This window comes from Pangasianodon hypophthalmus, chromosome 23 (genome assembly GCF_027358585.1).
Source record: "Pangasianodon hypophthalmus isolate fPanHyp1 chromosome 23, fPanHyp1.pri, whole genome shotgun sequence".
Lineage (NCBI taxonomy): Eukaryota > Metazoa > Chordata > Actinopteri > Siluriformes > Pangasiidae > Pangasianodon > Pangasianodon hypophthalmus.
The window spans coordinates 18,794,571-18,822,434 of NC_069732.1; the positions used below are offsets into that span (position 1 = coordinate 18,794,571).

Sequence of the window (27,864 nt, forward strand, 5' to 3'; positions counted from 1 at the left end):
CAATGTTGATTAATTCTCTCTCTCTCTCTCTGTGTACAAACTCAAAAGTTACATTTTGACTCTGTATATGTTTGTATTTGAAGAAGTTTGTTTAGATGAGCATGTGGACTTACACTATGTGGCCAAAAGTATGTGCACCCCGGTCCATCACAGCCATATGTGCTTGTTGAACATCTCATTCCACATTTATTCCCGTGTGTTTGCTGTTATAATGAGCTCCACTCTTCTGGGAAGCTTTCCACTAGATGTTGGAGCGTGGCTGTGGGGATTTGTGTTCATTCAGCTACAAGAGCATTAGTGAGGTCAGGTGCTGATGTTGGGATGTCGAGGAGGTCTGGGGTTCAGTCGGTGTTCCAGTTCATCCCAAAGGTGTTCACTGGGGTTGAGGTCAGGGCTCTGTGCAGGACACTCGAGTTCTTCCACTCCAACCTTCACACACCATGTCTTCATGGAGCTCGCTTTGTGCACAGGGGCATTGTCATGCTGGAACAGGTTTCAGCCTCTTAGTTCTAGTGAAGGGAAACTGTAATGCTACAGCACACAGAGACGTTCTAACAATTGTGTGCTTCCAACAGTTTTGGGAAGAAGCACATGTAGGTGTGATGGTCGGGGGTGCACATACTTTAGGCTATATAGCGTGACTTCCACACCCTCATAACCATCTACAATTAGACCTATTTGTTTCACTGTACTTACTGGATATTATTTACACAGTAACATGCTTTAAAATGAGTAACTAAAGACTAAGCTGGGATTTGAAGGTGAAGATGCAGGATGATGTGCAGAGGAGAGAAAAGCCAGCTGTACATTTCAACTAGAACTGAGCAATATCACAAAAATATCATATGACGATTTTTAAACACATTTCTATGATATGCATCCTGACTTACAGGTTTCCTAACAAACTGCATGTAAAAATAAACCTATAAAATTTTGTTAGTTTGGTTATACTTTTATTTAGTGTCTACAAAATAAACAATCACTGAAATTTTCCTTCAACATTTTACAGTCTTAAAGATTCAGACAGTAGAAAACCTTATCAAATCTGCTTCCAGAGTTTGTCATGTATTAAAGAATAAAACATTCCAGAGTTAAAATGTATTAAAAGATATCACAATACCCACAATGTCTCTGAGAAGTGTATGGTGACACAATTTATCACAATATTGTCGTATATTATATCGTCGTATCGCCCAGTTCTAATTTCAGCTCATATAAAACTCATAATAACTAACAGTGACTTACTCAGTTTACATTTAAACTGTACCCAGTGTGTGAGTAATGAGTGTTATGAGAAGCTTGCCTCCATGTTCACTGTGCTAGTTGCATGATGATCTGCATTATAGTGCAGCCACTCTGTTAAACTTCACCATTTTAATAAAGATGTGATGGAAAGTTCACCACACACAAACTACTGCTCTAAAACCTGGCGAAGCACAAAGAGTCTGAATGAGCAGGAAAGAAGTGTTAGTTTCTGAGTGTATCTTTAAAATACCGCCCCGCTCAGATCAGCCCGCAGAACAACAGCAGCAGCAAATACAGCAAATACATTTTTAATAAATTTGCAAGAAATTATAAAAACATGTTTTTGCTTTGACATTAGGGATTATTGTGTGCACATTAATGGCCAAAAAGTAACATCTATTCATGTTAAATTAAATCTAAAATGCAATAAATTGTGCAGAAGTGAGGGAGTCTGAATACTTTCCAAACTCACTGTATATAGTGATATTAATGCCATACCATCATATCACCCAGCTGTTGGCTGTAGGGCCTTTGGCATCTTGCACTTATGTGCTCCTATAATAACTAAAACATTTCTCTTTGGCTTTGTAGAACGGCAACAGCTTCCATGTGTTTGACCAGGGCAGGTTCTCCAAAGAAGTGCTTCCTAAATACTTCAAGCACAACAACATGGCCAGCTTTGTTCGACAGCTCAATATGTGTAAGTGTTATGAACCTCAGTAACAAACGTGTGCTTTTATTGAACAGATTTTTGTATGAACTCTGTATAATCTTGTCTTGCTGTAACGATTCTAATACAGTAGGTATTTCCCACAATTCAGTGTTATGAATTTTGCACAAGAATTAGCGTAGCCTCAAGTCTCAAGAGAATAATGCATGTGTGTCTGACAGTCCGTTATATATTTGGTGAATAATGTTGCTGTTTGTTTGCTCTTGTCTTTCGGCAGATGGTTTCCGTAAAGTGGTCCATATTGAGCAGGGTGGCTTGGTGAAGCCTGAGAAAGATGATACAGAATTCCAGCATCCCTACTTTCTCCGTGGACAGGAGCACTTGCTGGAGAACATTAAGAGGAAGGTGACCACAGTAAGCTCTGTTTTCTTATCCTTATCTCACAGCCTTTTACAGAACTTGTGTTTTCATGTGAGTAATATTCAGATTTATCATGCCTTTGTGGGAGTGTGAGAGACAGTGGAAGTGTGATTTGACCCCTTCTTATTAACTTCTGTGTATTGAGTTCAGAGTCAGAGACTCTTTATTCACCAGCACTTGTCAGGTACAGGAATTGGTTTTGCTATTACAGGGAATCACACGACAGTATAGACGTAGGAAACTCTACCTGCTTGTAGCTTATCTGGTTTTGTAGCTACATCACACATTTATGGTCATTATTTATCAGTTTGGGTGTCTCATTCGGCTGACATAAGCACTTCATAATATTCTCATGCAGTGACAGATGCACTGTTCCTAGTCATTAACATTCAGAGAAAATGCATTCTCAGGTATAACACTATAAAAAAGAAACACACTGACGGGAGAGAGTTCTGCAGAGAGTTATCATTTAATCATGACACATTTACTTTCCTGTGACTGAGAAAGGACCAGATATTCTTCCCCACATCCCTCACCCTCTGAATACGCTAAATCTGGTGTTTAAAAAGGACCTGAGGTTCACTAATGCAGAATTATTACTGAAGACAAATTATGTCATTTTTCAGCCGAAACCTGATATGTGCACTTAAGAGAATCGGCAGCTGCTTGAATTTCCTGCCCAGAAACTGCAACATGAGTCACAAGAAATTCTTGAGATTTTTGTTCATGTATGTTTGTATGTATGTATGTCTGTATGTATGTATGTTTGTATGTCTGTATGTATGTCTGTATGTCTCTCTGTATGTATGTTTGTATGTATGTATGTATGTTTGTATGTCTGTATGTATGTCTGTATGTATGTTTGTATGTCTGTATGTATGTCTGTATGTATGTTTGTATGTCTGTATGTATGTTTGTATGTCTGTATGTATGTTTGTATGTCTGTATGTATGTTTGTATGTATGTATGTCTCTCTGTATGTATGTCTGTATGTATGTATGTCTCTCTGTATGTATGTCTGTATGTCTGTATGTATGTATGTATGTCTGTATGTATGTATGTCTCTCTGTATGTATGTCTGTATGTATGTTTGTATGTATGTATGTATTTTGGAACAAATCACAAAGTTAGCAAAGCTTAATGTCAAAGGATTTGGGAAAGAGAGCTGAAGGTCATACTGTGTCAGAAAAGACATTAATGCAGAATCGTTCTGGAGAAATTTTAGAGGAAGTAATACATTTAATGTATTAAATTACTGTTTAGTGTATTGAATTTAATTGTTCCTAATTTTGGAACAAATTGAAAACTAATGAATTGGGAATTGAATTGCTGTCAGCCCAAAGATTCACCCCATAGTAAGATCTGTCGTATTTTTCTGCCCAGGGGTCATTTTGTTATTGCCTTTCCAGTTGAATTAGTCTTTTGCTTCCCAAAACTTGCTGCCAGAAATCTCTCCGTGACTGTGACAAAACTCTGACCCAGAAATATCCTAGGCATGTCGTCTGTGATTTCCCACTCTTCTCTACTAAATACAGAAATAACAGCGAATAAGGCCAATAGTAAAGATTGTGTAGATTTTTTTAAAATATATTTTGCACATTTTAAATGATGATGAAAAGTTCACCTAAAAATCCAGTGTGCATCCAATCAGCGTTTCACCCTGCAGAGTAGGGGAGAGTACCCGAGACTAGACCGTTCCTTAGCGTATGTTTCCGGCATCAGTCACATGGTACTGATTTGGATTTTACTGCACACACATGACAAGATTGGCATGTCTGGAGGGAAGACGACAAACTTGTTTAACTGCCTCGAAGGAAAGCAGAGTCAAAGAGGGTGCCAAAGTGTGCCATAACACATGAACAGCGCTGAAGCAAGCAACATTTTTTTTTTTTTTTTTTAAAGGCACTCCTTATGAGAAAGTGCTGGAAAGGCACTTAATAAGTTAATCCTTGTTATGACTTCACAAATGAGTCACAAATATTTTTCTATCATTGCCATTCCTCAGCTGTACGCAATAAAAACCACAGCAAAGAAGCATGAATAGCTTATTAAAACATGTTAAATGAAATGTAAACCAACGCTGCTAATGTACTCAGCATTGAAACATATTTAAATCCTCACTCACCACTCAATCAGCTTTCCATTTGATGATGGATGATATTTTTGCCAGATCGCTCACCCCTACTCGAGGGCTTGTGAGATAGCGAGGAGAAAAACACTCCTCTTTTGGTGCTTCTTTGAGTGACATCCCGTGATAGCGTGCTCTGATGTTTAAATTGCAGCACTCCTGTGCAAAATGCATAAAGCTTGGCAGATCTGGTAATATAACATAATCCGTGTAAACGTCACTGGATATCGTGGCAGTGTAAGATCATGTAGGAGTGATTAAACCGTTTTATACCAGTTCGTTACGGTCCACTAATCTGATTGGATGAGCAGAGTGCTGATATTTAGCATAACGCAATGGGTGTGTGTTTTACTCCACTCGTCTGTGTTCATTACATAATATTCCTGTTCTAGCAATAGTTCCTTACACTGAAACTGTTACTACACTTACTATGGGCTGTCAGTCGGTCTGTTTGTTACCATGGCAACACAGCACTTTATCCCGCTCTGGCTTCTTTGGGAACTATTATTTAGCCATATTGTATGTGAAATGTCAGTTAGTCAATATTAATTTCTTATTTATAGAACTGCTGTATCACATTCTCCATCATGCTGCTGTACTGAATATCAGCACGGCTGTCATTACCTGTTATACTGAATAATTCAGGTAATGACAGGTAATGACAGGTAATGATGGAGAACGTGATACAGCAGTTCAATAAATAAGAAATTAATTTTAAATAAGAAATTAAATTAGAAATTAAGCTTAATTCAGACATATATTTTGGGTCATTGTCCTGCTGGAAGGTCCAGCTAGGGCTTTTTATTACTGATTATTTGGTTTATGAAGCATGCTGTGCCACACACTACATCACTTCATTAAGACTAAAACACATTTGATGGGAAATGGCAAGGAACACTTTACATTACACTTACATTACACTCCACTGTTGACCTCATGATATGACTTGCGTTTTAATTTTTGGAAGCCTGGCTGAGGTGTACAAGCTGCTAATCTGGTGTTGCCTGATGCCTCAGACCCAGACGTCCACTTCTAGGATTTTTACTGCCGTTCCATATGCAGCTTCTGTCCAACTGACCAGTTTAGACTAAAAAATTTAAAATTAAGCTCAAACCCTGAGCAAAGGTTTTCCACTGTTCTTTTGTTGTTGTTTTTTTTTAACATCTGTCCATGGGTTCAGGACTGGGACAAAACCATATCACGCTCCTGTGTACAACACACACACATCTCTCTGACAGTTTCATGGTGTTCATCCTCAGGTGTCCAATATTAAGCACGAGGACCTGAAGCTGAGCCCAGAGGACGTGAGCAAAATGATCTCAGACGTGCAGCACATGAAGGGAAAGCAGGAGTCAATGGACACCAAAATCAGCACCCTGAAACAGTAAGTAAAACACGAGGTGCTTTTCAAGCCAATATGATTTTATATGCTGTGGTTTCAATATGCTTTATATCTTATTTCATCTTAAACCCGGCCAGCTTCACAGGCACATAAGTGTAGGAAGAAGTCGAGCTGAGTGATGACTTGCTTAATCTTTTCCATTATAGAATATTTAGTTTTCCTCAGAATTTTGTGAGTGCTAAACCAGCTCAGGCTCTGCCAACTGTCTGAGAGGCATTCAGACTCATTACGTATATGGCTAAAGTATGTGCCCCCCTGATCGTCACACCCACATGTGCTTGCTGAGCATCCCATTCCAGATTTATTCCCCTGTGTTTGCTGTTATAATGAGCTCCACTCTTCTGGGAAGCTTTCCACTAGATGTTGAAGCGTGGCTGTGGGGATTTGTGTTCATTCAGCTAAAAGAGCATTAGTGAGGTCAGGCGCTGATGTTGGGATGTCGAGGAGGTCTGGGGTTCAGTCGGTGTTCCAGTTCATCCCAAAGGTGTTCAGTGGGGTTGAGGTCAGGGCTCTGTGCAGGACACTCGAGTTCTTCCACTCCAACCTTCACACACCATGTCTTCATGGAGCTCGCTTTGTGCACAGGGGCATTGTCATGCTGGAACAGGTTTGAGTCTCTTAGTTCCAGTGAAGGGAAACTGTAAAGCTGCAGCACATAGAGACGTTCTATACAATTGTGTGCTTCCAACTTTGTGGTAGCAGTTTTGGGAAGAACCACATGTAGGTGTGATGGTCAGGGGTGCACATACTTTTGGCCATATAGTGTAAACTAGATCTACTTTGATATTTTCATTTGCTTTTTATGTCAAGCCTGCAAGACTGAGGACTCTCTCTCTGTCTGTGTTCATGAACGAAGCAGTGAGACATCTGCTTTAGCATCACCTAAAGCCCAGTTATTTTAGGGTCCTGATTAGAAGCTCGGAGTTCACTGACTGCCATCATGGACTGAAATGCACACGGGAGGTAGTGCTGTGGGCTTGGGCCTCCTGGGTTTCTCATGCATTGCTGTGTCTCTGTATTTAACAGTGAGGTCAATCACTGTTCTGTTTTATGTAACTACAGTTTAGGGTTGTCAAGATAGAATTTTGACTTAATACCAGTGGTGTGTTAGTATTAATTGATTATTAATTCAAATTTTCAATAACTGAATAACTGTTGAGTCCACAGAAATCGTTATTCAAGACAGAAACATATAGTATAGTTGTCATATTCACTCTGAGAAAAAAGGTATTAAACTGTACACAATAATTTCCCTCTGTGGTGCGATTCGTTTGTGCAGGTGAGAGCTTGTGTGGTGCGATTCGTTTGTGCAGGTACTCACACTCGGGTGTGGACCAGAACAACCGGTCTGAGACCATCTGAGCAAGATGCCCTTAGTACAGTTCCAAACTAACTGTAGTGCAGTTCAGTGGCAGTGAGAAAGTGATTCTTTTTCATATTTTGTGCATTCTGAAATGCTTTTCAGCTCACCACAGTTGTACAGAGTAGTTATTAGAGTTACTGTAGACCTCCTGTCAGCTTGATCCAGTAAGGCCATTGTCCTCTGACCTCTCAACAAACCTTTTCTGCCCGCAGAACTGCCACTTACTGGATTTTTTTTTTTCTCCATCGTTCTGTGTAAACTCTTAACGACTGATGTGTGTGAAAATCCCACACACAGCAGTCGTTAAGAGTTTACACAGAATGACGGGGAAAAAAAGAGCGGACAGCTGAAAACTGACACTTTTCTGAAACCCCGGTGTCACCGTGACTTACCCACCCATACTGTTAATGTGTGCAGCTCGACGGTATCATGTAACCAGTTACTGCTCTATTTGCTACCCAAAACATCCGTCTGGGTCTGCGAGGGGCAAATTAACATCAATTAACTGTATGCAAAAAAAAAAATGGAACGCCAAAACGAGAAAAAAAAAGTGGAGTAGGATGTGTTGTTGATCACTGTTTAATTATTTTTTATTTAATTTTCTTTCAGTGTGTTGATGATCATTTATTGCATTTTTTAAAATAAGAATTTCTTTTTTAAAATCTGTTTACTGATGCTCAGATCACAACAGTAATTATTATTATTTGCAAAATCTGACTTGGACTGGACTCCAGACTGGACGTGCACTTAGGTTCATTTTGAAACAATTGTATAAAGTAAACTTGTACACTCAGCTGCATATAAATCTAAACGTTTCTGAAGATTGCTGTTCAATATCAGTTCAACCTTTACATGTTTTATCACATATGCTGTTAGCATGGTGCTGATCCGTCCATCGATATTTGCTTTTTGTAGTTTTTTTTATCGTTAGCGATGTTGGCACCTCTGCAGTGTAGTGATGCATAACATTTTTGCCTGGCTTAGTCACCGTCCTAATACGGGCGAGCTCTCTCACAAGTGGAATATGACTTCCCAAATGCAAGTTAGTCTGCATGTCAAAACACACATTAGTGTGACATCACACACACACACACACACACACACACACACACAGTGGCAGAACGCATGCTGGCACGGCATGATGAGACAGTGATTTAGTAAAATGTGTTGTTGGGGTTTGTAGATAACGCAGGTGGCTTTTTTCTCCATTTCATAGAGTGGTCACATAGATTGCTCCAGTTTGTAAATGAAAATGCCAACACTCTTAAAAAATGATAAAACTGTTAGTACTAATATGATTTGGTGCATATTTATATTTATTTTTTGTCTGTGTTTTATATTGTCATGGTTAATTTTTAGAGGACATTCTGATTTTGTCAGTTCTGTATGGACTGAGGAGGAGTTCGCAGGGTGAGGGAAATCTGGTAAGATGTTTGGTGACGTTTTAATCCCAGCTGCATAGAGGAATCTACACCTGCCCAATAAAGGTCCAGATCACGAGTGGGGTTGGGGTTGGGTGGGCGAGCTATAGGGCTCAGGAGAGGATTTGAAGGGAAAGCTCTTCCCTTGCTGTGCTCTTTTACAGGCCTGTGTTGGAGGTTTAGACTGTAGCTGAGTCTTTCAGTCTGTTTCATAAAGGCAGGTGAAGAATTCTTCTTCATTCTCTCATTTCAGAAAGGCCATTTTCTCACCTGCCCTCAGCAAGCTGTCCATAAGCATTAATAAAAAGGACTAGTGCAGTCAAATTTAGCTGAACTCAGTTTATTTAATTCTTTCATCTTATTTCTGCCTTGTTAACATTTGGCTGCCTGCCCACATCTACATTGCTATCTAACATATTTGCATTTTGCAGAGGAGAAATGAGATCCAGTTAAAATATATACAGAAAGCAGTTTTCAAAACACATACATATTCCACATTTAAATGTGAAGACAAGACTAGACCATGACATGAGACAACTTAAAGGTCATCCAGAGTTACTACGTAATCAGAAAGCTTACACCTGTGTTACTAGAAGTATTTCTGTTTTGATGGATAAGACCTGAACTAGGATAAAGTTGTTCCACTAACTCCACAATATTCTTCCAGACAGATAAATCTATAGTATCAAAAGCTGCACTAAGGTTGAGCAATACGAGTAAGTAGACACAACCCTGACCAGATGCCAGTAGTATAGGTTATTTACTACTTTAACCAGGACTGTTTTAGTAATGAGGTTTAGTACAAACCCTGTCTGAAAGATTTCTTGTAATTCCTATGCAAGTATGAGCTTATCTGCTGCGCTACCTTTTCTAGGATGTACAATAAAGGGTCATTTTCATATTGGTTAGCTAATGACAGCTTATAATGGACAAGGTCAAGTTTTTAATCAGTGATTTGGTTACTGTTAGTTTATAAGATTTAGTTAGTTACTTAGTCAGTAATTTTTAATGTAATTTAGTCAGTAATTAATCTGGTATCTGTATTAATTGCATACTTTCAGAATTTGTCTATTTGGGATCTGACTTTGTTCTAATTTTTGTTTTATTTTTAACTTTATTAATAATGAAATAAATATGAACTTTTTATGAAAATTGAGTTATTTTCATGGATCCAGTTCTAAAATTTTACTTTCAGCTGCTGAACAGGATTCAGTGTCTGCTTTTGCTGTTGTAAAGGAAAGCTTTATTCTGTAGCAGTGCTTAGTCACGGTCTTCATGTTTTATCTTGAGCTGTTGAACTTTCCCTGTTACATTAAGGTGGCATGTAGATGGCTAACACCCCCGCTGCCTTCTTTTTTCAGTGAGAATGAAGCTTTGTGGAGAGAAGTGGCCATGCTGAGGCAGAAACATGCCCAGCAACAGAAAGTTGTAAATAAGGTAACACCTTCAGTCTCTTCTCACCCTACTACAGGAGTCTAATCTCATTTCCTCAACTTACAGTTCCTCGGTTTCCACTGTAAATAATGCATTTTAAAACATGGTGTGACTTCCTTGTACTTTTACACTGCTTGACAGCATTCATTATTTTCTGTAAGCTTTCATTTTGAATTGACTTTTTTGACTTTAGTAGTATTTAATCTAAATTAGTTTTAACAATACTATGCCAATAGCACTATTCAGTGGGGATTAGAGATACATGGGGGAACCAGTTCTGCACAATATCATGCGATCTTTAGTAATTGTAAATGATCCAATAATCTTCTCTCTATCCAAACTGCTAATATGTACAAAACATGACAGTGTGTGGCATAGTCTTTCTCCTGCATTAATTGCTGCCTGGATGCTAGGAGGGGAGGAGGGAGAAACACACTGACCAATCCAAACAGAAATAAAATCAGAGTAGCACCTGGAAATGACGGAATTACTCAAGGTCTCATCTGTGTGTGTGGGGGGGGGGTTTTTTCGTCTCCCGCTCTTAATTCCCTTAAAAAAAGATCTATCCCAGATTACCTCCACTCAACAGTGGTTTTTAATTTTATTCTGTTAAGTTTTGGGGACATCACGTGTTGGGGGGATTGTCTGTGTGGGTTTTTTTTGTTGTTGTTTGTTTGTTTTTTTGCCACTGCTGCTCTTCATACTTACTAATCTTTGGCCATGAATTAAACGAAAATATTTCCAGCAATTATGAAATGATGGATGCTCTACAAGAGTCACTAAAACTTGTAGTCACAATCATATAAGCTTGTTAAGAAAGAAAAATAAAGGTAATCACAAAAGAGTGAAATCTTGCTAGCGGAGTAAAATTGACGATTGCAGCTACAGCTGGTGTAAAGCCTCACTTTATATTTGCATATGCCACAATATTGTGATTATAGTATTTTATAAATAAATTTGTGATCCGGTAATGTCAGCATATCACCATGCAGAGTAGGTTCAGATGATGTTTGTATGATAATGCTATATATAATAATTGTGAAATCTTATATATATATATATATATAAATAAAATATATTACACACATATATAAAATTTCCCTACTAACATTGTTTTCTCTATCCATAGCTCATCCAGTTCCTTGTCACATTGGCACGGACCAACAGGGTTCTCGGGGTGAAAAGAAAGATGCAAGTCCTTCAGATGTTTTACAGATCATTCCATCAACATTTATAACCTTTATTTCTAGACAAACATTATAGCACTGTTGTCCAATTTTCTGTGTCCTTACTTTATTTTTAGCGTAAGTTGTTTCTTTAAATAAAAAAAAAATCATTTGGTCTTCTTGCTTGATTTTCATTCTTCTGCTTTCTCTGTCTCTCTAGGCCTCTGATGTTGAATGACAGCAGTACAGCACACTCCATGCCTAAATACAGTAGGCAGTACTCTCTGGAGCCTTCACCCAATCTCTCTGTGAGTACTACAGACTTATACAATGCTGTTTACATTGTATTAATATTAATGAAATACTACATTACCAATGCTGTCCATTGCATTAATGGGTGGATCCCAAAGTACTGCAGGGGAGGCACAGGGAGATGGAATGGGAGCATAGAGGGCATGAGAAATAAAGTGCACTGTAGTGGGAGAAAACCTAGATCACAAACTGTAAAAGAAGGAAACGAAATACCGAGCAAAATGTAGAAATAATGGTTGCACATGTGAGTTGTCCACAAACACTGTGGCTCTTGCACTGTTTCAAGTTGAACCCTGCACCGGTGCTGTAGGAATATAAATCAAGTAGTTATACTCCATGGCCAAAAGTATACGGACCATCACACCCATATGTGGTTCTTCCCCAAAGTATTGCTGCACAGGATTGAAGGACACAATTGTATAGAATGTGTTTGTGTGCTGTAGCATTACAATTTCCCTTCACTGGAACTAAGAGGCTCACTGAACACCTTTGGGGTGAACTGGAACACCGACTGAACCCCAGACCTCCTCACCAACATCAGCGCCTGATCTCACTAATGCTCTTGTAGCTGAATGAACACAAATCCCCACAGCCACGCTCCAACATCTAGTGGAAAGCTTCCCAGAAGAGTGGAGCTTATTATAACAGCAAACACAGGGGGAATAAATGTGGAATGGGACGCTCAGCAAGCACATATGAGTGTGATAGTCTGGTGTCCACAAACTTTTAGCCATATAGTGTATTTCTTTAAATATTATTTTTAATAAATATGCGTTATTACAAATCAGAATGCTTAGGCTTAAACATTTCCAAAATCTAGCTTTGCCACAGCTCGACTACTGTTTGTATTCATGTTTTTACTGTACCAAGGGATTGTTCATGTACCAGGCCAGCACTTTTCTTTGGCTAATTTTCTCTCTCCAATAAAATCATCAAATGGCATTGACTGTAAATCTGTCTTTCCAGATTTATTTGTAGAGAGATAATAAATGTCTGTTTTTACTACTATGCAACCACTACAATTAATTTTATCCAAGAGGGATACATTTATCTATGCTATTTCTATTTTGAATAGCAAAGGGGGATTAACAAAAAGGTTTGGAGTCCACTAGCATAAATAATGTTTTGTGTTTAAAGGTGTTGTCTGTGCATATATATATATATATATATATATATATATATATTTTTTATCTTCCCCTTCAGTCCCCTGGAGCGACTTTCACAGGAACTGGCATCTTCTCCACTAATGCACCTGTCAAGACTGGCCCGATCATCTCTGACATCACAGATCTGGCTCAGTCCGGCCCCGCTAGTGCAGAAGAGTGGATTGAGGATAGGCAAGTCCTTACTTAAGAATACTTATTAAACCTAAATGCAGCTCTAAGTGCAGTGTATGTGTTTGTTATGATGACAGCTCTAGCTTGCACATGGATCTGATCCAGTAGGCTTTTTGGACGGACTCAAGTCTGTTTACACCGAGAGTGAAAGCTCTTTTTGCAGCCATGTATAGTTCAGATAACCAGTCTCTGGTTCTTCTGAACATGGTGCTGTAGAGTTCGTGTCGAGTTCCATGTGTGAAAGGAAAGTATTCCACATCTGGGGCCAGTCAGTGCACAACATGATGCGTTAAACCCGTCAAGTTATAGTGTAACTTGTTTAATAAGTTTGTGCCGTGGCCTGAGGACAGCAGATACAGAATTCCTTCCTGATAATGTAGATAAGGAAGAATGTGTTAAGTACACATGCAATGACAACTTAAAGTCTTTATATTTGTATACAAATGCTATATGCTATAAGAAAATTAATATACCAATTAAATCAGCAGCAGTTAGAACAGTATAGGAAAGTACCTGTTTTTATTTTTCACAGTAACATATTTTCATATGAACAAAATAGTCTGCAGTGTTGAAGTCATTTCTCAGTGTGCAGAAGAAAATCTGTGATGCTCTCCACTCGAACAAGCTCAGAGTATGTGGGTACAGACTGGAGTATTTGGCAGTTTGTCCAGTTTCACAACATTTTTTTTCATACCAGACTTAATTTTCATAATCAGTTCCCCACTGCATTGCTCTGTTATGTGTAGAGATAGATACTTACTGTTTCTTTTCTGTTTTGAAAGGAGAGACCGCTTTGCTATGTGAAAATAACAGAACAATAAACCTGGACAAAACGTCTTGGCATTGTGTATGTGAGACTTTGTCATTGTTAAATTGCTGATCATACAACACCACACCTCTTCTACTCTTAACAGGACAAGCCCATTGGTGCATGTAAAGGAAGAGCCATTAAGCCCCACTCATGGTTCTGAGGTAGAAGAAGTGTGTCCTGTGGAGGTGGAGGTTGGGGCAGGGTCCACTTTACCTGCAGACACGCCCCTTTCCCCTACCACCTTTATTAACTCCATTCTGCAGGAGAGTGAACCATCACCTGCCCCACCTCAGCCCCCATCACAACAGCAATGCTTAAGCGTGGCGTGTTTGGACAAGTGAGTATTAATAATACTCCATGACCATACTCCCCCAAAAAACCCTCTGCAGTAAGTTATTGTAAGTGATTGACCCAGTCTATCAAGCTCTCTCTCAGTCAGGCCCTGCCAGGTGTTTTTGGCAAAGCAGCTGCAGAATGCTCGACATAACGGTATACTATACGGTCAACTATTCTTAAGAATTCTACAGAGTACTTTCATCTGCTTTACTGAGTGTTTATGCAAACTGATAAGGTCATGTTTCTAAACATCACTCCTCCATTGGGAGAAACTCTTTCCAGACTCTGCTCATTTAAAGAATCTTACACACACACACACTTGTAACACCATTACAGGTACAGCAAATCCCTGCCAAAAAAAGAATGAATACCACAGCCAAGTGAAACTGAGTGACTTAAGTATGGCTTTGCTTAAGCACGAACAGTTAAACTGTATAAATGAATTAATCATACTGCTGCTTTCATGCCTTTTAAATAGTAGATGCATGCAAGTGCATATTATTGCAATTCTGTCTGATGGAATGGAATTCTCCTGATTTTTTTTTTTTTTTTTTCAAAAAATTTCTGCATAATTCACTTGTTGAGGAGAAAACAAAATCTGGCGAGTCAGACGGCTTTAATTTGTCTAAAAGCTCCCTCACAATGTTATAACTACGTGTTTCCTTTGCTCACACTAGGATGCTCTGGTCCATGTTTTTTTCTGTCTGTGTGTTTTGCTTTTGTGGTGCTACTACAGCCTACATTTAGTCTTACACTTAATCTACTTTGCATATATTAGTTAAAAGAAGTCACTTTTAACAAATTGGCCCAGAGCATCAGTTCCAACTGACACATGCAGATTACATCCTACCTGGGGGACGTGTTCAGGACTGAGAGGAACATGAAAGCTTTAGGAAGATTAAAAACAATTTGTAAAAATCTGCAGTTTTACCACCATTTCAGGGTCATAACATTGCACATATGATAACTTGGCCACATGTCACTTACAGTTTACATAATGCACAAAATGTTCATCTTTCTGGTGAAGACATCACAGCCGCTGGTTCCTATTACAAACATGTAAAGAAAATACATGTTTGTTTGTTGTTTTTTTTTCTTTTTTTCTACGTGTCCATATATTTCTCTAGAATGGACAGTTTTCTTTCCAAAAACTCCTGTCAACAAGCAAATTATGCTGAACTGTGCATCAGTCATGTTTTGTGTATGTTTTTAAGTCATAACCACACCACCACCTCCTGTTTAGGTGTGCCCTAACATCCAAAATTGTGAGTCATTTTTAAGATTTCTAATAATGAAAGCTGGGGACTGATTACCATGATCTAGCATGGTGGGACAGGCTTACATTTATTATGAGCATTCTTAACATTTTTGGGTGTATTCTTTCTTTAAAAAAAAAATCTTTCACTCAGTATAAATTGAAATGAGAGCTATGGAACTACATTGGCATTTATTTATTTATTTACCAGCATTTTAATAACACGAGTTTCAATAGTAAAACTGCACACTATATGCTAAATTCTTAGATTATAGACTATGTACTTGTATCTAGTAGTGATGAGCAGAATTACTGTGTGAATTTGTCAAAGCGTTAATCAAATAATATTCAAATATTCATACTACCACCCCAACAAGCGCACACATACATATAACCTGCTGTGGCACAAAATTTTAAGCTTTTATCTGCTGTGGTGAATGTGAGTGATGCAGTAAACTCACTACAGCTGGCACACGCCATCAAATTCCATGTTTAAACTTAAATTCACAACATCCTTATGAGGTGGTGAGTTATTTCACAGCATGTTTAACCATAGATATAAGAAACCTACATGCCGCATTGAGCTAAGGTTAACACGAGTTTCCAGATTCAACCAGAGACCCTGGAGCTGTGAGGTGGGAATGCCTCCCTCTGTAGCATGTCGTGAATTGAATTTCCCATAGTAAACACACTGTGTGCACCAAATATATGTGCTTTGAGACGTGGCTAATATCATGCTCTGCTATTACCTCTTCTGTCACAACACATATTGTAAACAGTCATAGGAAAAAGAAAGGACACCCACCTTCAATTCTATGTTCTTATGTATTGGGGCCTAAATAATAATTGTGTGGTCTTCTCCAACCTCTATAAACAAAAAAAAATAACCTCAGGTGATGAGGGAAAAGAAATACAACAGATTTCAATATAATAGTCATTTTTTCCCCAAAAAAAAAAGTAAACCAACATTTAGAAATGAGGTGGGAATAAATAAGTACATGCTTCCTACTTTCACAATTATTAAGAGAGTAGCAGGTGTTACTAATGAAATGCTTAGTAAGATTAAGATTAGTCAATCATCAAGAAGTGTGACTACCTCTATAAAAGCAGAAATTTTGGCAGTTTGGTGTTCTGGAGCACTTGGGAGTGTTTCTACATCATGCCAAGAAGAAAGGACAGTCATGACCTCAGAGAAGCAATAGTTGCTGCTCATCAATCCGAAAAGGGTTATAAGGCCATCTCCAGACTATTTGAAATTCACCATTGTACAGTGAGAAGGATTGTTTACAAATGGAGAGACTTAAAGACAGTTGCCAGTTTTTCCAGGAGTGAGCATCCCAGCAAATTCAGTCCAAGACTGTTTACTGCCCAGAGAAATAAAAAAAAAAACACAAGAGCTACATCATGTGATCTACAGGCCTCTGCAAGCAAATTAAACGTTTATGTTCATGTGAGCACAATCAGAAAAAGACTGCACAAGTATGGCTTTCATGGAAAGGTGGCTAGGAAAAAGCCACTTCTCTCCAAAAAGAATATGGCAGCACAACTTAGGTTTGCTAAACTGCATCTGAACAAACCACAAACCTTCTGGAACAATATATTTTGGACTGATGAGACCAAGGTGGAGATGTTTGGTCATCATGCACAATGCAATGTTTGGGGAAAACCAAACACAGCGTATCACCACAAACACCTCATACCAGCTGTCAAGCGTGGTGATGAAGGGGTGATGATTTGGGCTTGTTTTGCAGTTAGAGGACCTGTGAAACCTTTAGTCATTGAGATAACAATGAACTCCACTTTATACCAGAATATTCTTGAGATAAATGTGAGGTCATCTGTCCAGCAGCTTAAGCTGGGCTGAAATTGAGTCATGTAATAAGACAATGATCCCAAGCACAGCAACAAATCAACATCTGAATGGCTAAAAAAAATCAAGGTGTTGGAATGGCCAAGTCAAAGGCCAGACTTCAACCCTATTGAGATGCTGTGGCGGGATTTTAAGAGAGCTGTGCATAAACGAATGAACTGAAGCAATGCTGTAAAGAAGAGTGCGCCAAAATTTCTCCAAAATGATGTGAGAGACTGATAAACTCCTCCAAACAAAACGTTTCCTTCAAGTCACTGTTGCTAAAGGTGGTTCTACATGTTACTGAATTATAGGGTGTACTTATTTTTTCCTCACCTGGTTTCTGAATGTTGGTTTAGGTTTTGGGGGGAAAAAATGACTACATATTGAAATCTATTGTGTATTTTGTTGTCATCTGAGGTTATTGGTTTATAGAGGTTGGTGAGGATTTCACAACTGTTATTTAGGCCTTGATGAATAAAAACATAGAACTGAACAAGGGTGTACTTTCTTTTTGCCCTGACTGTATGTACATCACCCACCTGCACAGCTGTACATTTCTTTAAATACATTAAGCTATATATAAATTATTCACATGCAACAGCACCTTGAGCTATTTGCTTTCTCATCATCACTCTCAGCTGTATTAAGCCTCTTACCCTGCATTCACACTAGCGAGCGACAGGCGATTTTCATTTTCTGTGTACACGCGCGACACAGAGGCGCAATTTCAGTGACAGCTGCACACGACAAGCCACATGGGATTAGGGATTTAATCAACTACATGCAAAGTAGGTATGATGTAGTAAAGTGATTCCTTGGACAGATCATATGGTGCTCATGGGACCACATTTTTCCATTTCCCTTCTCACAACTTCAGTTCCTACCTGCAGTTAGATCATATGTACTGCCTGACTCAAAAGAAAGGGAAGAAAATCTTATAAATGTGGTTTCCTTTTATCCTTTCATATACGATCTGTCATTAAATGTCTATCGATGTTATGAAGAAGCTTGGAAGGAAGTAGCAGAGGTCGTTGGTGTCTTAGTAGAGTCTTTGTGGCTAGTGCAGTTAGCTTGCACTGCTAATTTGCTAATAGCCAATACAAAACCTGGCACATAACGTAAATCATGCAACTGATTTTCACACTGATTATTTGTGTTATTTAATTTGTGTGTAACTAGATAGAAGAAGATCTGTAGATATGTAGATATGCGGTGGTGCCTCTGGTGAGTGTAAACATTGAGAAACCAATTTTCACACTTTTTCACTTTATTAAACTATTAGAATTCATTTTAAGTACATTTTAAAGATGAGTAAATTGTAGACTGTAGTAAATCAGGTGCTGTAGGCTACATTTCAGCTGCTACCCTTTCTCATCTGAAAAAAAAACAAACAAAAAAAAAAAACACCGGAAGCGCTCACAAGAGACAGCGGTAGTGTTCACGCCACACCAACAAGCAATTAACTACAAGCGACTCACTAGTGTGAATGCAGTGTTAGACGATCAGCCCTGAATTTCCTTTCTTCTGCCTTTTTTTTTTTTTAAATTCAGGTGATATTTTATTTACCACTGAGACCATTTGTTTCCATAGCAACTACTTCTGTATGTTATACTTCTGTATATTCTGTACCATCATGATTGTAGAGGCATTCTTTTGACGTCCAGCTCATTGTCTTGTGTTTGCACTGAACGCTTCTCTCAGGCCTTTTCACCGTGGGTGAGAGGAGTAATTGTGTAGTGCCTCCCCTCCTGCTGTCTCCAGTCCCATGTTGTGCTTCTATCTTTTCAGTTCCTCCCAGACGTCTGAGGTGTCCCACCCTTTTCCCAGCCTCTCCTCTTCGTCTTCTCACCTCAGATCACATCCACGGTTAGCATTTCAGTTGACCGTGCCAACCCCAGAACACACAGCGCTGTGCTTAATAAGCTGTCAAGGCCCATTTACACTAAACACACATAGCCACTGCTCTCTGCTTCTGGCCTCAAGGAGCCTCAACACCTCATACATTCCCAGTGTTCACACGGGTGATAGATGATTGTGTAGGAATGGTGGCAAATTGCTAATATACAGCTGCACAATGCATGTAGCACGGGTTCTTATACAGCTGATCTACGCATTTTTCATTAGCTCTGCACAACAACATAAGCAGCTATTTGAACGCTCAGTACTACTACTGACCGAGGATTCCTGAGCTCCGGCGCGAGAGTGGTGGCTTCATAAAGTTCCTGTGATGGCATGATATTCAAAGCTAATTTTTATCCTGGACATATTATTTTGGTGATATTGGAGTGTGGCATGGCATATAGGTTGTGATGCATGTGCATCCCACCTGCCCCTTCCTCAGTGTATTAGTGCAAAAATAAAGTCCTAATGTGTTGCTGGGGACACCGGCCTTTCCCCCGTGTTCCTCACCAGCGTGTAGCACAGCTCTGTAGCTTTGTGGTTATCATTAAAATGATGTATGCTTATGATTTCTTTCATGTGCAACTGTTTGTTTTAAACCACAGCGTGAGCTACAAAAAGAAACAGTGATCACGTAAAGATGTGCCTGAGTTTTATAGCACCTGAACTGAAGTGTTGATTTTATGCCCCAGGAGTGAGCTCAGCGAGCACGTGGACATCATCGACAGCGGCTTGGAAAACCTGCAGGCAATCTTAAATGTGCAGTCCATCAACTTTGATTCCTCACCACTCTTTGATGTGAGTGTCCTTTTGCTCCCTTCTGATATATAACATGTACATTGAAAGTGTAAAGTGTGTGTGACTTTTTAGATTAGAAATCCAACGTCTGCTCCATTCTGACAGATAGCATTACAATGAGATTCACAGTGGTGGGATTATTTATGTTGACCAAAGCAGCTCTGAGAATTAGGGGCCGGTGTGTATAAAGCTGCTCAGGGTAAAATTTTGGTCTTAAGTGCCAAAAAATTTCCCAAGAAACAATGCAGTTATGGCTGATTGAGACACAGTTTTGGACTGCTCGCATTTGGTCACCTGGCTACTCTGTTCATTTAAATTTTTTCGGTAGATGACCCCAAATGGACATTATGAATTTTTTGTGACCCTAAGCCTTGACCATCATACACTTTTTTTTATTCCAGATTTAAAATATAGAACTACTGTAACATTTGAACATTTTATTATATTAGAAACATACATATATGTAACGTAATTGACTAAAAACCAGAATAATATTCTTCTCACTGACCAGATTAATGAGAAGAGTTGTGTTGTAATAGGAAAATAATCCACGCCAGGGTGGAGTGATACGGCCTGACGCCAAGCAGCCTGGTTTATACTTGACGCAGTGTGAGCGGCATCTTATGTACATCCAGAGGATTTAAAAGCAACTTTCATTAGACATCACGTCAGAGCCAAATCATCCCTGTCCATCAGGCTTCCAAATCGAACTGTAAAATGTTTAGCAGTTTGATACACAGCAAGGTTAAACACACTGACGTGCTCAATTAGTGTTAGTACTCAATAATGGTCTAGAAACGTACATAAGTATGTGATTTGAGACACGTTCCTGGTTTGTTTAGTGGATGTAGATGGGAAGAGAAATTTGTCTGTTTCTATTCCTGAGTTCCTTCATTACTTCACCATGGCAGGAGGGTGAAAAAGACTAAAATAGCTCTCACACTCTTACTTTAAATGTGGCTTGTCTGAATGTGACTCCCAGTAACAATTTAAAATATTAGCACACAAAACCCGTCTTTGATATTTCGAAAATAAATGAATGAAATAAAAGAGGAGGTTGTGAGTTTCTCTCATGACCCCATTTGTAAATCAAGTGACCCATAGTTTGGGAACCCCTGATTTAATCTCCAGCTAAGATGCCACAGTGTAATATGTGGATTGTAAATATGAATAAACACACATTTTGTGTCAGGAGAGGTCCTATCACACGTGGCCAAAATGATTAGCCACTTACATCTAAATGAACAGGAGATGAAACGATGGAAGAAGCTACAAAATGCGACAGCTTTCTAACGTCGCCTTTATCCATTACTGGCCATGATTAACTCCTACTCAGTTACTCAGAGGATTTTTATATCACATTTTTATTCCCAGATTTGAACTAAGATGTTTTTCAGGCTTAGAAATGTAATTAAAAAAGAAGTGCTATATGCATACCAGCCCTGAGCTGTGCTTCCAGCTTTTTTTATTTCCCATCTGGTAAAGATTTACAAAAGATGTGTAAAAGTGGTAATATTCTGCTTCTAATTTTTCTTACGAATATTTTGTAGATCTTCAGTTCAAACACTGGCGCTGACTTCGACTTGGACAGTTTGACAACTGTAAGTCTGACAATATGTGTGCGTGCAAGCTTGTGTGTGTGTGTGTGTGTGTGCGCACGAGCTTGTGTGTGTGTGTGTGCCTGTGCGAGCTTGTGTGTGTGTGCAAACTTGTGTGTGTGCGCGTGTGTGCAAGCTTGTGTGTGTGCGAGCGAGCTTGTGTGTGCATGTGTGTGTGTGTGTGTGTGTGTGTGTGTGTGTGTGTGTGCGCGTGTGTGTGTGTTAGTTTACCTTGTGATTGACTCCTTAATGTTAGTCTTTGCTTGATGGAAGTGTTTGATCATTCTGGGGTTGGTTCCTGTAGGATTTGAGTTTAAGTGAATTATTTTTATTTGAATGTGAATGTTTTAATAAAGAAATATAATTAATCACTGCAAAAAAACTGAAAAAACTGTCCTGTACCCAAAAAATCAACACATGGCTGCACACTGTGGATCTGGCAACCCTGCTGTTTAAACTGACTGAGCTCAGACACAAGTTAGAAACAGAAAACTCCAGATTTCTTTCAAAATAAAAGTACACCATCAGAAGCACTGTAAACTCTTAAAAATGAAAACTGAACATTTCTGGTGGCGAAGAACAACACACAAACACATCGCTCTACAGCACTATTCACACTGGGTGTGTGGGTTGTGTGTGGCACGGCAGTATTTTCACTAAAAGAACCCGTAAAACCATGCTGCTAGATGCACAGCTACAGCTTTCTGAGACTCATCCTGCATTTCATTCTCCTTTTTTGTTGTTGAACTTTTCTGTAATACTGAGATGATGAGTAGCAAATAATCACATCATCAAAAAACATTAGGCTCACAAGGTCTTGAATAACTGAGTAGTGCTTGTATGCTTATGGACACTTGCAGCTACCGGGTTAATATGAGGGTGCATGGCACAACTCACGCCATCCAAATCCCCCCAAAATCACATACTGTTTATAAAGTGTCATATCCAGCCTCGTCAATATATTGTTTATAGAGTTTATATGAGTAAACTTCTCTTATTAAGAAATTGTTTTAGCATTGATTTGAAGTTGTGTTGCATATTTGCATACTTTGGAAGTTTGACTCCTGGCTTTTTAACATTCTGCCATTTTACAGTAAGGTATCAACTCCCGGTTGTTGCTGAGATTAAACATGAACTGATGTCATTACAGATTCAGGAGTTGCTGTCAGAGCCTTCCAGAGACACAGAGTGTAGTGACAGCATTAAACCAGGTATTCTCCTGTAATGCTATAGTACTGTATTTATTTTCAGTATGCTGCTGTGCTGCCAGAAATGTCCTGCTGAATTTCTTTTGTGTTGTGGTTACATGGTTAAAAGAGTTGCAGTCATAACCCTGGTCTTTTGATTGTTTGTTTATTTATTTATTTATTGAACTCAATTTTAATTAATTAATTTATTTATTTAGCTTGCCTTTTAGCTGTTCTCTGGTTGAATTATAGAGAAAATTGCATCTTTCATACATCAGTTATTTGGAGGACTGGTTCAGACACGTCACATCTATAACGCAAAAAATGTCACATTTATGTCTTCCCAAAACGAGACATTTTTAATTCTATACCTTTTGTGTTCATTCGAGTCTCATTCATGATGTTGTACAAACCCCAATTCCAATGAAGTTGGGACGTTGTGTTAAACGTAAATAAAAACAGAATACAATGACCTGCAAATCCTTGTTGACCCATATTCAGTTGAAAACACCACAAAGACAAGATATGCAATGTTCAAACTGATAAACTTTATTGTCTCTTGCAAATATTCACTCATTTTGAATTTGATGCCTGCAACACGTTCCAAAAGAGCTGGGACAGGGGCAACAAAAGACTGGGAAAGTTGGGGAACGCTCCAAAAACCCCTGTTTGGAACATTCCACAGGTGAACAAGTTAATTGGAAACAGGTGAGCGTCATGATTGGGTATAAAAGGAGGATCCCCGAAAGGCTCAGTCATTCACAAGCAAGGATGGGGCGCGGTTCACCACTTTGTGAACAACTGCGTGAGCAAATAGTCCAACAGTTTAGGAACAACGTTCCTCAACGTACAATTGCAAGGAATTTAGGTATTCCCTCATCTACAGTCCATAATATCATCAGAAGATTCAGAGAATCCGGAGAAACCTCTGCATGTAAGCGGCAAGGCCAAAAACCAACACTGAATGGCCGTGACCTATGATCCCTCAGGCGGCACTGCATTAAAAATAGACCTCATTCTGTAAAGGATATTACCAGGTGGGCTCAGGAACACTTTGGAAAACCACTGTCATTTAAACACAGTTCGTCGCAACATCTACAAGTGCAAGTTAAAAGCCATACATCAACAACACCCAGAAACGCTGCCAGCTTCTCTGGGCCCAAGCTCATCTGAGATGGACTGAGGCAAAGTGGAAAAGTGTGCTGTGGTCTGACGAGTCCACATTTCAAATTGTTTTTGGAAATCATGGAGGTCGCGTCCTCCGGGCCAAAGAGGAAAAGGACCATCCAGATTGCTATCAGCGCAAAGTTCAACAGCCAGCATCTGTGATGGTATGGGGGTGTGTTAGTGCCCATGGCATGGGTAACTTGCACATCTGTGAAGGCACCATTGATGCTGAAAGGTACATACAGGTTTTGGAGCAAAATACACTGCCATCCAAGTGACGTCTTTTTCAGGGACGTCCCTGCTTATTTCAGCAAGACAATGCCAAGCCACATTCTGCACGTGTTACAACAGCGTGGATTCGTAGTAAAAGAGTGCGGGTACTAGACTGGCCTTCCTGTCTGACCTGTCTCCCATTGAAAATGTGTGGCGCATTATGAAGCGCAAAATACGACAACGCAGACCCCGGACTGTTGAGCAACTGAAGTCATACATCAAGCAAGAATGGGAAAGAATTCCACTTACAAAGCTTCAAAAACTAGTGTCCTCAATTCCCAAACGCTTATTGAGTGTTGTTAAAAGGAAAGGTGATGTATCACAGTGGTGAAAATACCCCTGTCCCAGCTCTTTTGGAACGTGTTGCAGGCATCAAATTCAAAATGAGTGAATATTTGCAAGAGACAATAAAGTTGAACACTGAACACTGAACAATAAAGTTGAACATTGCATATCATGTCTTTGTGGTGTTTTCAGTTGAATATGGGTCAACAAGGATTTGCAGGTCATTGTATTCTGTTTTTATTTACGTTTTACACAACATCCCAACTTCATTGGAATTGGGGTTTGTACATATAATGCTTTCTATGATGGTCTTTAAAATTCATAGAGATTGTAGAAAATGAGAAAATGTGTCTCCCACAAAGATTTGTCTGTTTGGTGTCATATCCATAACCCTGATAAATTGCTGTGTATTTGAAACGTGTAAATCAACGCGTGATTTTTTTTTTTTTTTTTTTTTTTTAAAGATTTGACTGCATTGTTCTCAAAAGGTTAAATGACAACAAAAGCAAACTGACTCATTGATCCTAAGCTTGACTCTGTTGTGTGACATTTTGTTAGCCAATGTGAGTGCAAGTTTAATTATAATACAATAGGCTTTCAATAAAGTAACTGTTCTGAAGTCAGTGGCATTGCTCAGTCCACATGTAGGCTGGAAACCTTCAGATCCCATTTCATGAAATCGTGTCTTTCAGCGGTGTTTTCGCGATATTAGTTTGATTGGTCTTTTTTCAAGTTGATTTCTAAACTTCTTTTTCATAGTTAGGGTTCAGATAATCAGCATGTTTCTGATGGTGTTTCAGGAAAGCAGCTGGTTCAGTACACAGCTCAGCCAGTGGTGGTGCCCGACCCCATGACCACCGAGAACACGGGCGAGGATCTGCCCATTCTGCTCGAGCTGGAGGGAGACTCTTATTTTAGCCCAGACCCTGCTGATGATCCTACCATCTCACTCCTGACCACTGACTACGAAACCACAGGACCTGAAGACCCCAAGCTATAGTAGAAAAAACAGCTTATAAAAAAGGCATTTGTGTGTGTGTGTGTGGTTGGGGAGATTTTTTTGTTTTTCTGTGTTTTTTGTTACAATTATCTATGTTAAAAATCACCATTTTTCTTTCCTGGCCTGTTTGCTCTTTTAAAATCATAGCCCCCTGACAGCAATAGCAGAATATCTTTCAGCACAGTTTCACCATATCCATATTGGTCATAAAATCAGTGCATCAGGCTCTTGTTTCATTACATACCTCCGCAGCAGGCGAGTAGTTGAAGCCCTAATCTGGAATTCCCAGAACAGCTCTGTGGTCATGACTAGTGCTGAGCATATTAACTGAGGATATGCAATTGTATGGACTGACTCATTAATTTATATCAATCAATTCATATCAGTAGAATATGAAATAATGGTGTGCTAGGAATATAGTCGTAACATGTCGAGCTATAATGTAGTTATAGCTAAAGAAAAATCATCTTATAAATACATGAATGCTTTGCTTTGTCAGATCTTTCACACAGGTTTTCGTGCACCTTGTTTGCCAGTGGTGGTGATTCCTGAGTGGGGCTTTAACTAACATGTATAACAGAACATATATTCTACAGATAATCTTAGATCGAGTATTGATCTGTCTTCACTGAGCATGCAGAGTGTGTGTTTTTTTTTTGTTTTTTTTTTTATTAAATGGATTGTGTTGTGCAAGCGATATTCTCAGAGATTGTTTGTCCCTTCACAGCGGGTATTGAGTAAAGACTGCTCCACACAGCTGTTTTTAAATCACAGGGAAGCTCCTCAGATCTCATTGTTTAAGACCTGCGAGTGGACCTGACATTACTGTAGCTTTTGAGGTCAGGCTTGTCCCAAAACAGTGTATTTAATTCTCATATGACTCTTGAACTTGCACTTATGTCTGTATCTTAGTATATGGTTTTTAAAAGTTGCCAAGAGATTTTAATTTGCAGCATTTGTTGCGAATGCTGTTGTATCATCTCACTGATACTGATATTTTAAAAGAATATACAGGAATAGAGCTTCATTGACAAGATGACTTGGCAGGAACCACCCAAGCTGCAGTGAACAGCTAAAACACAGTTCCAGTACACAGCACATGTAGAATGTAAGGTATTGTTGCAAGAGTGCTTTTTTTTCCAGATAAGCTTTTAATTGAACTGAGTGTGTGAAAGCTGATGCTACATCTGGATGACATTAAAAATGTGTTGTGATCCAGGCCCTGTTTCACATTGGCATCAAATTTTGATGCAGTATATTCATCTGCTAGATGATCATAATTTTTTTCCCCCTCGATGTGTATTGAGTATTGAGTTTTCAGCGTAGACAGGAAGGAGACAGGTGTAAATGAGGGTGGAGACGATTGTGAGAATAAAGCGAGCTCAATTTCTTACCAGTGGAAAGTCTACTGCTTATATAGAGGCTTTGTTCATGGGTCACCATGTCACCAGCTCAGGCTCAAATGTCTGCTTTGTTCATTTTCAGTTTGTAAAGATGTGCAGTGTTGTAGCACATAGGCTTTCTGGTTCATTTTTTTCAGCCACAGATACACATAAGTTCAGTCTAACAAGCAGATTAAAGCAGCAGTGTCACTGTTTGATTCTTTATAAATACAGGTCCATGACTACATGCAGAGCTCGGTGAAGAATTTGCTTTAATAGGCAGACAGTTAATTGATGTCTGGTTCCCACCTCGTTACCGGATAGATCCAGATTCAGTGTGAAGTTCATAATTTCACTGTGTGTCTAAAAAAGGTGTCACTAAAAAGATGTGTTGTCATCATAACACACAGGACATCAGTAACTGTGGCTTAGGTTGAGTGTACATGTTTAAGCTTATTGTACAAATTAGCCTGAATGTAATTGATTACTGATGTGTTGTTAATTACTGGCTGGGCTGCTTCTTCTAATAGCAGTATGCCACACACCTTTTTATTCTGGAGAAAAGGAGACAACTCTGGTATGACAAGACAATTCTGCAAGATTGAAGCGAGTCATGATTGGAAATGTTATTTTTTTGTACACATATTGCCCCCTGGTGGCTCTGATTGGTCCAGCATTGTTTTTTTTAAAGCAGAGAGCAATGTGGTGTGAAGACCGCAGGAATATTATATATAATATATTATATTGTTTCTCATTTCTAATATTACAATCATCCAGCTCAATTTAGTTATTAGATATCTATAATAGAGACACGGCTAAATTATTTTCTTACGCATGTGAACAATACTTTGTGTATGTTTCAAATAAAATGTTTTGAAAGTAACTTGGTTTGAATTGAAATGTGAGAACACAGTCACATGGCATACAACAAGCTGGTTACATTACATCTAATGTGGACATTAAACTAATATTCCTAAAGGGTTTTAAGAAGCTCAGGATTAACAGAAAATGGTAGTTAAATAATACTGTCAAAGAATAAAGAACGATCACAAGAACTGGCCTACATAAAGCGTCAGCTACAGCTATAATAAACCTGAATGACATTATATCAAGATAAAGAAAT

The 27,864-nt window shown here is 38.9% G+C and overlaps 2 protein-coding genes across 4 annotated transcripts in view; one reads left to right on the forward strand and one right to left on the reverse strand.

Annotated features, from left to right (window-relative positions):
- bop1 (BOP1 ribosomal biogenesis factor) overlaps positions 1–1,916 on the reverse strand; it is a 65,452-nt gene extending 63,536 nt beyond the window's left edge. Inside the window, exon 1 of the mRNA XM_026929879.3 lies at positions 1,817–1,916. Within this exon, the coding sequence (XP_026785680.2) occupies positions 1,817–1,916 (100 nt within the window). The remainder of the gene's footprint in view (positions 1–1,816) is intronic.
- Positions 1,723–27,624, forward strand: hsf1 (heat shock transcription factor 1). Of its 3 annotated transcripts, none has more exons than XM_053228347.1 (13): positions 1,723–1,945; positions 2,193–2,320; positions 5,723–5,847; positions 10,011–10,086; positions 11,213–11,274; positions 11,470–11,557; positions 12,765–12,898; positions 13,813–14,046; positions 18,941–19,018; positions 19,744–19,849; positions 21,400–21,450; positions 22,598–22,658; positions 25,160–27,624. In XM_053228347.1, exons 1-13 carry the CDS (start codon positions 1,915–1,917, stop codon positions 25,357–25,359), a joined length of 1,374 nt encoding a protein of 457 aa, XP_053084322.1. In that variant the 5' UTR covers positions 1,723–1,914; the 3' UTR covers positions 25,360–27,624. The 3 variants fall into 3 exon arrangements, with proteins under 3 accessions (XP_053084322.1, XP_053084321.1, XP_053084324.1); XM_053228346.1 differs by having other exon boundaries at positions 1,741–1,945; positions 2,193–2,329; XM_053228349.1 differs by lacking the exon at positions 18,941–19,018 and having other exon boundaries at positions 1,741–1,945; positions 2,193–2,329.
- The last annotated feature ends 240 nt before the right edge of the window (positions 27,625–27,864 follow it).